The sequence below is a fragment of the Microcebus murinus genome, chromosome 7 (assembly GCF_040939455.1).
Source record: "Microcebus murinus isolate Inina chromosome 7, M.murinus_Inina_mat1.0, whole genome shotgun sequence".
Taxonomy (NCBI): domain Eukaryota; kingdom Metazoa; phylum Chordata; class Mammalia; order Primates; family Cheirogaleidae; genus Microcebus; species Microcebus murinus.
In genome coordinates, this window is record NC_134110.1 from 64133757 (window position 1) to 64147212 (window position 13456).

The 13456-nt window shown below is 38.6% G+C and overlaps 1 protein-coding gene across 1 annotated transcript in view; it reads right to left on the bottom strand.

The window, feature by feature from the left end:
- LAPTM4B (lysosomal protein transmembrane 4 beta) overlaps window positions 1–13456 on the bottom strand; it is a 66687-nt gene that overhangs the window by 9372 nt on the left and 43859 nt on the right. Inside the window, exon 6 of the mRNA XM_012761989.2 lies at window positions 7933–8028. Within this exon, the coding sequence (XP_012617443.2) occupies window positions 7933–8028 (96 nt within the window). The remainder of the gene's footprint in view (window positions 1–7932; window positions 8029–13456) is intronic.

The window sequence follows — 13456 nt, forward strand, 5'->3', positions numbered from 1 at the left end:
CACCCCATGTCCTCTCAGTGACCAACTATCACTTCCACCTTGTACAGCTCTCTCCAGTCACCCCTCATCCCCTCCACTCCTGCCCTGGGCCAGACCTTTGGCAATACTGCTCCTCACTGCCCCTCAGAAAGTTTTCTAGCTGCTCTCATCTTATTTGGGATTTTATCAAGTCTACATCAGCTTCTCACATTTGTCTCAGTCTTTTAAAATTAAAAGAAAAAAAAAGGCTGAAAGGTATCATACAAAGTATGTAATAGTAAATTACAAGTGGAAAAATGATATGTAAAATTGACATATAACAAGCTCTCCCTTTTATATTATAGAACTTAATAGGCAGACGCTTCAAAGCCAATGTTCATAGGCTAGAGTTTCAAATCCTCTAGAAAAAGGGAACTCTTCTAGTCTAATTCTTGGGGAATCTTCTCTCTCTTCTCCTCCCCTACTGTCCAAGGACACTCTGGTTCATTTTGGCATAGGAGAGCGGAGAAAGCTGTTTCATTTAACGTACAGGAATTTGGTTATGTATGGAGTGAGAGAGAGATCTTAAATGAAGAGCCAGATTAGTGACTACCTTTTAGGCAAACCGTTTCAGAAAATTAGTTATGATTTTTTTGAGGAATCTGCCAAGATGAAAACTGTATGTTCATCTTGGTAACAAACAACAGGTACTCAGGTAAGAAAGTCTAAATATCTCTCCTGCTATAAATTTAGCTCATTCCCTCCCCTTTGTCTCTCTATATTAGGGGAAAATACACAGAAGTCATGTTACCCAAACAAAAGTTTGTTACTAACCATATCCAACCTATACTAAGAAATAATGAACCACCAGGTTCTTTTCTTTTTTGAGGCAGAGTCTCAGTCTGTTGCCCTGGCTAGAGTGCCATGGCATCAGCCTAGCTCACAGCAACCTCAAACTACTGGGCTCAAGCAATCCTTCTGCCTCAGCCTCCCAAATAGCTAAGACTACAGGCATGTGCCATCATGCCCGCCTAATTTTTTCTATATATATTTTAGTTGGCCAATTAATTTCTTTCTATTTTTAGTAGAGATGGGGTCTCGCTCTTGTTCAGGCTGGTTTCGAACTCCTGACCTTGAGCGATCCACCTGCCTCAGCCTCCCAGAGTGCTAGGATTACAGGCGTGAGCCACTATACCTGGCCCCACCAGATTCTTTTTAAGTAGTGGGGTTGGGGTGGGGGGGAGGAACAGTAGAATACTTATACACAATTTTTGAAAGTTAATTTGACCAGTACTAAATTATACCCTACCTCCACCCTTCTACTGGTCAACTAATAACTTGTTTTGTGGCTTTTTAAGAGCCCAATGCCAGCCTTAATCAATCTCTAGTACGTCAAAGATAACCTATTGGGAAATGGCTGCTGGTGAGATAACGTGGCCTTCACTTGGTCACTGACCTTTTTCTTAACTGTGCTTTTTTTAAAAGAAGGCCCCATATAGCAAAATATTTTAAAAGTCAAAACAGTAAATTTGCATAGAATGTTAATCTAGGTTAATACCTACATGGCATAATAGATTCTATGAAATTTAAAATTATTTATCCCTAAATAGTTAGGAATTTTCCACATTACCCAAGACTATGATTCTTTTATCTGTAATCAGAATTTCAGACACCATTTTGGTTAAATATCAATCTGCTTGTAAAGTGCCTCAATTTCAAGGGAATCAGGTTCCCTACATTTAGATTTAACAGAATGCATGAGGCCAGGCATGATGGCTCACTCCTATAATCCTAGCACTCTGGGAGGCCAAGGCAGGAAGATTGCTTCAGGCTAGGAGTTCAAGGCCAGCCTGTGCAAGAGCAAAACCCCATTTCTATAATAAATAGAAAAAATTAGAAAATTTTTCTGTGCGTGGTGGTGTGCACCTTATTCCCAGCTACTCAGGAGGCTGAGGGAGGAGGATTGATTGAGCCCAGGAGTTCAAGGCTGCTGTGAGCTAGGCTGACGTCATGGTATTCTAGCTAGGGTGACAAAAAGACTGTTGTAAAAAGGGGAAAAAAGAAAAAAGAAACCCAGAATGCATGACCCAAATCTTTATTAGTATTAGCAAAACAAGGTTGCACAGATTAAAAGTTTTTAAAAGCTATATTTGCATAAAGTTTAATTTGAAAGAAATCTATTTCTATAATATACATGGGTTACTATTGGTTAGTATTTTAATGTTTTCCCCCTTATGCCCGAATTTTGATGCAGTAGGGAGAGAAGATGACATTACATAGTATGTATCAACTGTGTGATTTCTACAACCCTGTCCTAGAATGAAAGGTGCGTCTCTCTAAGGCACCCACCAGAGTGCTGAGGCCCCAGAGAACCGCAGTGACTCCAGGGGCACACCTCAAGATATTTTAAAGCTTCTAGGAAAACACTCCAACACGTTAGATACTGCACCAACCACTACTATTAAGTCATTTGTACATGACTATTTAATAAAATGAACAGTTGGGTATTTATTTTCATGGCCTAAGGGTGCTGCAAAATCAAAAAACAAAGAAACAAAAAAACATTAAGACCTTTTGGCATTATAAACAGAGAAGAGTTTGTGACCCTCTGTCCTAGGCATTCCTTTCAAAGGTCTTGGTTTGGTTTCACCGGGAAACTGGAAGAGAAATTAAGCCAGGGAATGATCTCCAATATCTAGTAACTCTCTTCTATCCTCCCTCTGAGCAGAATTTGGGAAAGTACTTATCTGGATAAATCATATGGGTGCTGTCTTAGAGAAGGGGAAAAAAAGCACATTCATTTTTTTAGCAGCAAGAGCCCCAGTATTTTGCCACAGAGGTCAACCAGAAACTATTCAGCCTGGGAGAAAAGCCATCTGGCTTAATGTTTGATAGGAAGTGAAAGTCAGGCACAACATGTTATGTAAATGTGGGTTCCCTATAAAAATATGAACAAAAGAGAGGCCGGGCGCGGTGGCTCACGCCTGTAATCCTAGCACTCTGGGAGGCCGAGGCGGGCGGATTGCTCAAGGTCAGGAGTTCAAAACCAGCCTGAGCGAGACCCCGTCTCTACCATAAAAATAGAAAGAAATTAATTGGCCAACTAATATATATAATATAAAAAATCAGCCGGGCATGGTGGCTCGTGCCTGTAGTCCCAGCTACTCGGGAGGCTGAGGCAGGAGGATTGCTTGAGCCCAGGAGTCTGAGGTTGCTGTGAGCGAGGCTGACGCCACGGAACTCACTCTAGCCTGGGCAAGAAAGCGAGACTCTGTCTCAAAAAAAAAAAAAAAAAAAAAAATATGAACAAAAGAGAAACATACATCTACATGAGATGAGGTTCTTAATGTAGCTATGGAGACTGGGGAAAATGACAGACTAGATCATTCCAACTCCCATATAGGGTCTTAGAGGTAGGATTCAGTAAATTTGGTGTTCTTAATAACTCCTTTAGTTCTTAGTCAAAACAATCTTTAAACAAAACAAAAACAAAAACAGCCTGGGGCATGGTGGCTCATGCCTATAATCCTAGCACTCTGGGAGGCCAGGAGTTCTGAGACCAGCCTGAGGAAGAGCAAGACCCTGTCTTTACCCAAAACAGGAAAAAAAATCAGCCAGGCATATTGGTGCATGCCTGTAGTCCCAGCTACTTGGGAGGCTTATGCAGTAGGATCACTGGAGCCCAGGAGTTTGAGGCTATAGTGAGCTATGATGACATCACTGCACTTCAGCCTGGGCAACAGAGTGAGACTCTTAAAAGAAAGGAAAGAAAGAAAGAAAAGAAAACGAGGGGAGGAATGGGGAGGAGATAGGACAAAAAGCCAAAAAAAAACCTGTCCTCTTACCCTGGAAATCCAGATTATGGTCTTCAGACATCATTTCCCACCAAACACAGGCAAGGCTCTTTGGAGAAAATGGCTGCTTTCTGGGGCAAGAAATGTATAAGAAGAGCCTAGAACATCTTGTCATTCCAGACAGCAAAGACTACCAAGGTCATGTCAAAAGACTCAGGAACCAACTTGAAGAAGATCCAACTGGTCAAAGATGGCACAATTTGAGCTTTATATGATATTAACTATAATGTAATAGCTGTTTAAAGAAAGCTCTTATTTTTCCCCTTTGAAAGATTAAAAAGAGGTATGGAACAAGTTTTATTTAGGCTTACTTACAAAATTTAGCAAAATAATTATACTGCTCAACCAGACATGCCCAACTCTTCATTAGTTCATTTATTACTTTTAAAAAACCTTATTGGTCATATATAGAGAATGATGGATCATTCATTTAAAAAACTGATATATAAAAAATAGAAAATTGATAAAGAGAACAAAACCAAGGATATTTTTCCAAGTCATACCAATGGGTAGCCAAATAGCACAACAGGGAACATATCTCTTTACATCCTAGCTAATAAATGAAATAGGAATGATAGAATGTTATGTTATAATCCTAATGAATCAATAAATCTAGCTATTAAGATCAATGGTCACTGATATTCCAAAAAGATGGTCAACCAGACATTATCTGCTTCTTGTTGGAAGAACAAATTATCACCTATTAAATAGTCCTGCAAAAAAAATAAAAACAAAAAATCCTAATATGGAAAGCCTTCAGATTCAATTACTAATTTACGGGAAATACAAAGGACTACATTATAGGTATGCAATCAGAAAAATCTATAGTAGGGGACAAACTCATTTCTTCAACAAAAAATTATAGCAACTTAAACTACACATTGACCCAATATCCTGTTTTCAAATAAGCTGCTAGAAAACTATAATATTTATGAGACAAATGGAAACCTGAGCACTTACTGAATGTTTCATGATATTACATTAATTATTATTTTTGGAGGTTTAATAAGTCCCCTTAAAAAAAAAAAAGGAACCACAATACCATTATCTCTTTAAGAAATCTTTTTAAAAATCCTGTCAGAAAGCAGAGTCTTCAGGTGGTGATAATCCCTATCTTTCAGACTGGACTACCAATACAAGAGTTATGAGAAAAGATAAATCCCCCTTTTCTAGGAATGTAATTCCTTAAAAACAAAAGGAAAAAAATGGTTTACTGGGAAATTGAAGAAAATAATAACTTAAACAACTCAGATTCGTCTTAAAAATGGCAAGACAATACAAAATGACAGAGAATAATAACCAATAACCACCATCAAACAATCTCCTAGCATCTGGTGTCAACACACAACAATCACAGTTGGCCAGAATCCATGGCCCGAAAATCTATTAATAGCTACTATAAACTACTGCCCAGTTGGAAGCCTTTCTGAAAAAAAGAGGTATATTGTTAGAAGAGTAGGGAATGTCCAGTTAAAAAGTAGAACTAATTTTTATAATTTTATAAGTAAGCCTACATAAAAATTATTCCCATATCTTTTAATATTTTCTTTCAAAGGGAAAAAATTAAAAGGTTTCTCTAAAAAGCTAGTAGAATGCATTTTAAGGACTTAACAGTTCTTAAAGTCTCTGAGCACCCCAATTTCCACAAAAATTGTACTGAAAAAATAACCAAAAGTATATCAAAACAAACACATGAAACAAGGGCATGATCATCTTCTCTGAAATACTTCTAAAAGTATAATTTTTAGAAAATATAAAAGTACAAGTCTAAAAGTGTAACAATTTTAAAAACTCAGTATACCATGAAATTTAGGACAAGGTTCAAATATATCTTTTTTTTTTTTTTTTTTTTTTTAAAAGACAGAGTCTCACTTTGTTGTCCAGGCTAGAGTGAGTGCCGTGGCGTCAGCCTAGCTCACAGCAACCTCAAACTCCTGGGCTCAAGCGATCCTCCTGCCTCAGCCTCCCGAGTAGCTGGGACTACAGGCATGCGCCACCATGCCCGGCTAATTTTTTATATATATATCAGTTGGCCAATTAATTTCTTTCTATTTATAGTAGAGACGGGGTCTTGCTCTTGCTCAGGCTGGTTTTGAACTCCTGACCTTGAGCAATCCGCCCGCCTCGGCCTCCCAAGAGCTAGGATTACAGGCGTGAGCCACAGCGCCCGGCCGAGGTTCAAATATATCTTGTTTAACTTTATTGGTTCCTCAAAAAACTACAACTCTGACCACATATTTTTCATTAGTTCAACAGGACAATTGTACTGAGTTTTTCCTGTTTGTTTTTTGGGGTTTTTTTTTTCTTTTTTCTTTTTTTTTTCTTTTTGAGACAGAGTCTCACTCTGTTGCCCAGGCTAGAGTGAGTGCCGTGGCGTCAGCTTAGCTAACAGCAACCTCAAACTCCTGAGCTCAGGTGATCCTCCTGCCTCAGCCTCCAGAGTTAGCTGGGACTACAGGCATGTGCCACCATTCCTGGATAATTTTTTTTCTATATACATTAGCTGGCCAATTAATTTCTTTCTATTTATACTAGAGACGGGGTCTCGCTCTTGCTCAGGCTGGTTTCAAACTCCTGAGCTCAAATGATTCACCCACCTCGGCCTCCCAGAGAGCTAGGATTATAGGCGTGAGCCACCACGCTCGGCCTTTTTTTTTTAAAGAAAAAGCCAGGGGGGAAAAAGGAAAAAAGAAACTTGGAGGTAACTAAATACTCAATGACTTAGAAGGAAAAAAATTCTTAAGCCAGTAATTACCGTAATTTTGAACAGTTATTTCTTTAAAGAGATTTACTGATCCAAGAGGAATTCTTTAAAGGGTTGAGTAATACATGGGTTTACTGTAATCAGTGCATAGGATTCTGCAGGCCCCCAAAAAGGGCCTCCTCAGCAGCTGGGTATGCTGAGTTTTGTGTCTCTGATCACAGCAGTCTATTCTTAAACCACTGCTCATGCTCACATGCATTTGATTCAACCCAAGGAATGTTTGGCAAGCACTTCGGAAAACTACTAATATTTATGTGTAACATGCTTTAGATATCCCCCAAAGTTCTCAGTAATGCCCACTTACATTCATATAGATACCACACAGCATGAAATTGGTTTATTCCCATTTCTATCCAAGCAAGTAAAGTAAGGGACAGTTAAATTATTTCAGTAAGCTCAGAGTGAGCAAGTCGCCAGGATTTTAAAAACAATGCACAAAACTTGTTCTAGTTTAGATCTGACCTACCATTCATGTGTGTCCTGTCAGCTATCCAGGTCATTCTATTCCATCCCGTCCAACCCTATCCATTTTAACCCATTCCTCCGGCCCTGACCTAACACATTCAGGTCATGCATCCCCATTCTTGCCACCAACCACTCATCAAGCACTGGCTGGCACCAAGCATTTTATCAGGCACCGTGCTGAATACAAAGATGGTGAAGACACACAGCAAGTTTAATACCTAGAGGCCCCCTAATATTTTGAAATAAAATGAATAAATAAATAAAATATTTGAATCTGGAAAATACCTAGAGAACTTACATTTTTATCTTAACCTCGAGCCAGGCAGTTTCAAGAAAATTTACACAAAGAACAAATGTTTTCATGGACTCTTCCAGCAAAGACACGTTTCCCAAAATCTTATCTGACAGGTTTATAATTTTTCGTAGCAGAATAGAGATCTAAATTCTCTTACTAAAGCTCTCTTACACAAGGCAAGGGGCAAGTTATAAAGATATAATAACTTCTGCTATTCATCAACCTATAAAATCACACTTCTTAGTTTATTTCCACATGTAAAATAAGATAGTATAGTCATACTATTCAGAATCAGTATTCTACAATTATATACCATGTTTTAATAATTCAGGTTTAAGATATATAAATGTGGGTAGGATACATATATTACCTATCAGTTATATTTTCAAGAATAAACCAGAATAGCGCCACCTAGATTTTAACATACTGTGAGGAAAACAAAATACATCTCATTTAACTATGAATCCATTGATGACTAACCAGCTCATGAGTATGTTTCAATGACAATGAAGACGGAGTGAACACTGCAACATTTAGAAGCCATCACATTGCAGAGGTGTGGGGAGATCTCCACCTTAAGTGATAATCACACCTACCGTAGCATCATTGCTGGTCACATAAACCAGGACATCAGAAGAGTTCCTGCCATTGATGTAGCGGTAGCAGTTCCAAACACAGCTAATCAAGTAACCCTATAAGTGAGTAATGATTATGATCATTAGATTTTTAATTTTCAAACAGGAGGCAATTTAAAACACCACACAGATAAAGCTATATTATAAAACTTTTATTTATATAAGCTATAAATGCACATATTAACTCTACTAAAACAAAAGCCTTTAGTATTACTAATGTTGGGTATGGTAACTTTCTGGCAAAGTGTGGTACTGGAGCCATTTCCTATATATCACATGGCTTGGGTGGAGCAGGCAGTGCTGGTGGTAGATAGGGAAGAGGCAAGGGAAGGGGCTGAGAGTAGAATGAAAAATTTCTAAAAAAAAAAAAAAAAAGGTGGGAAGAACAATCACCACTAATATTTACTGCCCCCAAATGCACAGATAAAATTTATTAACCCATTTATCACCACATTTTATTCTTTGGAAATTTTTATTCTGTGATTACCTGTGATTTTATTACACAGGTCAATATTTTCAAAAAGGCTCACAGCAGACCGGGTGTGGTGGCTCACACCTGTAATCCTAGCACTCTGGGAGACCGAGGCGGGCAGATTGCTCGAGGTCAGGAGTTCGAAAACAGCCTGAGCAAGAGCAAGACCCCATCTCTATTATAAATAGAAAGAAATTAATTGGCCAACTAATATACACAGAAAAAATTAGCCGGGCATGGTGGTGCATGCCTGTAGTCCCAGCTACTTAGGAGGCTGAGGCAGCAAGATTGCTTGAGCCCAGGAGTTTGAGGTTGCTGTGAGCTAGGCTGACGCCGCCATGGCACTCACTCTAGCCTGGGCAACAAAGCAAGACTCTATCTCAAAAAAAAAAAAAAAAAAAGGCTCACAGCATGTAAATTTACTTCATAGTCAATAAAATTCACTAAAACATTTCCATTTTCTTAATGAAATATCCATAATAAAGACATGCTATAAATAAAACATGAGTTCATGGGAGCTGTTTAAGCTAAGAACTCTTCGCACTTTCATTCCAATCACTTGTAATTGAATCAGAACTAAATGACTTCAAAATCCATTTCTAGCTTTAAAATTCTTTGACTAGAAGAGGTTTAAACATATACAGAAACTGGACTGCTGAAATCCAGAAATACATTCCTGATAAGAATGTAAAATGTTACTCAAACAAGGGTTACCATATAACTCAGCAATTCTACTTCTACATATATACCCAAGAAAATAAAAATATACACCCACACAAAATCTTGTATGAAAATGTTCACAGCAGCATTATTTATAAGAGCCAGAAAGTAGAAGCACCCAATGTCCATCAACTGATGAACTGATAAACAAAATGTGATATTATATATAGAATGGAGTATTTCTCAGCAATAAAAAGGAAGTAACTCTGATCCATGGTACAACATGGATGAACCTTGTAAATATGATGCTAAGTGAGAGAAGCCAGTCACAAAGAACCACATATTGTATGGCTGTATTTATATGAAATCTCCAGAACAGACAAATCTATAGACACAGAAAACAGATTATCGACTGCCGAGGTTAGGGGATCAGAGTGAATGGCAAGTGAAAAAATGTCCTAAAATTAGATTGTGCAACCAGAGGAATGATTGCACAACTCTGTAAAGACACTAAAAACCACTGACTTGTTCTCTTTAAATGGGTGAATTTTATGACATAAATTATATCTCAGGAAGTTTGTTTTATAAAAATGAAGACATTTATGGACAAAAGGGGACAAAACATTCCATCATATACTCAGAACTTGTCTTTAAGCTGCATTCATAATTGATGGTAATTATTTCTTGTATTTAACTATTGTGATGTTAAGATGAAAATATATTTCATAAATTGCAAAAATTTGAAACCATGGATTGACAATAAGAAAAAGATGGAAAGAGTTTTTTCTTTTCTTTTTTTCTGGTCAAGTGAAGCAGTGGGAATGGAGAAGGAACAAAGGAATCTATAACTGGCTGTGATCAATTAATTGTAAACACCACTACACTTAGATCAACCGCTTTTATATATATATATATATATATATATATATATATATATATATATAAATAACAAAGTACATAAAGTATATACTGCACTCCAGCCTAGGCCACACATTGAGATCCATCTCAAAAAGAAAAAAAATTATAAATGTCAGCCTCTTTATACCTCTGCTATGTGATGAAATGAATTATCTGAATGTTAATGATATGTACTTTTTAATTTACACAAAACTTTTTAATTCTGTTTTAATTTTATGTCTTAATTTTAATCCTCATTGCTTATCTGATTTTGTCAGTTGAGGCTGAAAGTCAATTTTTTAAAAACAATTCAGCTTTGTTGAATGCTTCTGTGAATCAGTATACGGAGGATTCAAAGAGTAAGACCCAACCCTGCACTCAAGTTGCTCATGTACTATCAGAGGACAAGGTACCACAAGGTCTGAAGAAATGCCATTGACAGTTGTCTTAGGCCACTGCTGGCATGTGGCCTTGAGTTGTCTTTAAAGAAAAAATAAAAAAGAAAAAGAAAAGAAAATAGGCTGGGCGCGTGGTGGCTCATGCCTGTAATCCTAGAGGCAGGTGGGTCTGAGCTCAGGAGTTTGGAGTTTGAGCAGCCTGAGCAAGAGTGAGACCCCGTCTCTACCATAAATTGAAAGAAATTAGCCAAACAACTAAAAATATATAGAAAAAACTTAGCCAGGCATGGTGACGAACGCCTGTAGTCCCAGCCACTTGGGAGGCTGAGGCAGAAGGATCGCTTGAGCCCAGGAGTTTGAGGTTGCCATGAGCTAGGCTGACGCCATGGCAGTCTAGCCCCGGCAAGAGTGAGACTGGATGGATGGATGGATGGATGGATGGATGGATGGATGGATGGATGGATGGATGGATGGATGGATGGATGATAGAGCCCCATGTAAACAAAAAAAAATGCAAAAAGGCAAAATCTCCTTCAGATGTAAGGCTTTAAAATGACAATTCTATACTTGAGAGGCCATGGGACACATAAAAGGGCAGGACCTAGTGTTTGGGGCTCCACAAGCCCATCGCCAGCATTCTCAAGGGCCTTTGTGAGGCCACATGCATTTACTTACTACACACTCCAACTGGAAAAAACACTCTCCCTACTATCTCTAAAAAAATTCCTCTTGCCTGTTCTACAGAACTAGGCAGTAAGCATTCCTTCCTTTTCTGTCTTAGAACAGAACCAAGCTGACAAACGTCCCATTTTAGCGTCCCAGAAAACCAGTGTAGTGACACAATGTATTAAAGAGTAAGATCGAATTAAGGTGGTGAGAGCCATTAATCCAGTAAACCAATAGGTAAAACCACAATATGAATACCCATGTTAATTTAAGGTAATAATTACTGAGTCTCTAGGCACAAGGCACCAGCTTAGTGCTAAGAGGGATATAAAAAAGAAGTAACAGGCCGGGCGCAGTGGCTCGTGCCTGTAATCCTAGCACTCTGGGAGGCCGAGGCGGGCAGATTGCTCCAGGTCAGGAGTTCGAAACCAGCCTGAGCAAGAGCGAGACCCCGTCTCTACTATAAATACAAAGAAATTAATTGGCTAACTAATATATATAGAAAAAATTAGCCGGGCATGGTGGCGCATGCCTGTAGTCCCAGCTACTCAGGAGGCTGAGGCAACAGGATTGCTTGAGCCCAGGAATTTGAGGTTGCTGTGAGCTAGGCTGATGCCAGGGCACTCACTCTAGCCTGGGCAATAAAGTGAGACTCTGTCTAAAAAAAAAAAAAAAAAAAAAAATTAACAGACTGTGCCCAAGGAAATTCAGTCTAGTCAGTGCAGGAGAGAGACATAAATAAATATAAACAAGTATACATTTCTCCCAGGTTGGAGACAGTGCTGTGAACAATCTGTATGATGCCTTTTATGAGACAATTATGATAATCAATTAGTGTTTTGCAATTTATAAAAGCACCATAGAAGTCAGGGATGTCTTATTCACTACCAAACCCCAGTACCTAGAACAGAGCCTGCCACAAAGGAGATTTTTAATAAATATTTACTGAATGAATGACATACCTTTCTACCCTTTATCTTATTATCAGAATGTTTTATTATTTATTATTGCTATTTAGTAAATGAAGTAACAAAGGCTCTGACCACACAGTTAGAAAGAAGTAGTAGTGATAGAGGCCAACCCTAGGTCCTCTGACAAAATCTGAAGTGGGCCTTTCCAGTACAGGTGAAAATGCCCCAAAAATTTAAAGGCCTTTATAAAGAGAACTTGGAGGTTCCAGCTTCTGACTTTCTGGTAATGGCAGTTATTAGCTTGGTGAGACTAACCTTTCTCCAGGTAAAAATTATAAAATATGGAATAAATACACACATACACATGTGTGTGCCACACATATTATTTTAAGGCATGGCAAAATGATCCAAAAAAGGCAGGCGTCAAAAGGAGTCTATCCTTGAAAGACAAACTGCAATGATGAGATTTTGAGGGTCTGTGGCCTTTCACCAGGGGGCACTGCCAACTCCATCTGCAGCCTAGGAAACAGGTAGCCTTAACCTCACAGGCTTGGGGATCAGAGGACAACATGTGGGGCCAACTGAGCAGCCAGAGAGTTGGAGCTTGCAAGTGGGAGCAGCAAGGTGGTAGGCCCCAACATACATGGATAAAATTCACTCAAATCCTTAACCACTAAACTACACATACAAAATCAAACATTTCAGAGTGGTGTTTTATGGGGGAAAATTCAGATTCGATTGATTTTTTTTCTTTTCTTTTTTTTAAAGACAGGGTCTCGCTATGTTGCCTGGCTGGTGTAGCTATTCACAGGTGCCATCATGTGCACTAAAGCCTGGAACTCCTGGACTCAAGCAATCCATCATCCTGTCTCAGCCTCCCCAGTAGCTGAGATTACAGATATGTGCTGCCACACCCAGCTCAGATTCCATTGATTTTTTCTTGTTCTTTTTTTGGAGACACAGTCTCCCTCTGTCATCATGGCTAGAGCACAGAGGCATCATCACAGCTCACTGCAACCTCAAACTCCTGAGCTCAAGCAATCTTCCTGCCTCGGCCATTGAAGAGTGCCAGGATTACAGGCTTAACCCACCACACCTGGCCCACTGATAATGAATCATTTTCTTTCTACTCCTCTTCATCATAATACCCAGATGATAGTCCTCCCAAAATGTAGCTCCCAAGCTTACTGAAGCTTGATTATCAAATGGGGTAATTTTATACCAAAATAAAGGCAATGAAAGGTACTAAGATTTAAAAGTCCAAAGTGTAAAAACCATTTGAGAATTTTCTACCTGTTTGTAGTACACATGCACAAATTATATTCAGATTGACAAAGATGGAAAAGAATAGGTAGTACTTAACTGATGAGGATTAAGCTGACACTGCTAATGGTAGTGGATTTCAACTTTGGGAGCATCAATTTGACAACGTACCAAAAGCTTTGAAACTATGAATACATACCCTTTGATTTTAAGAAATT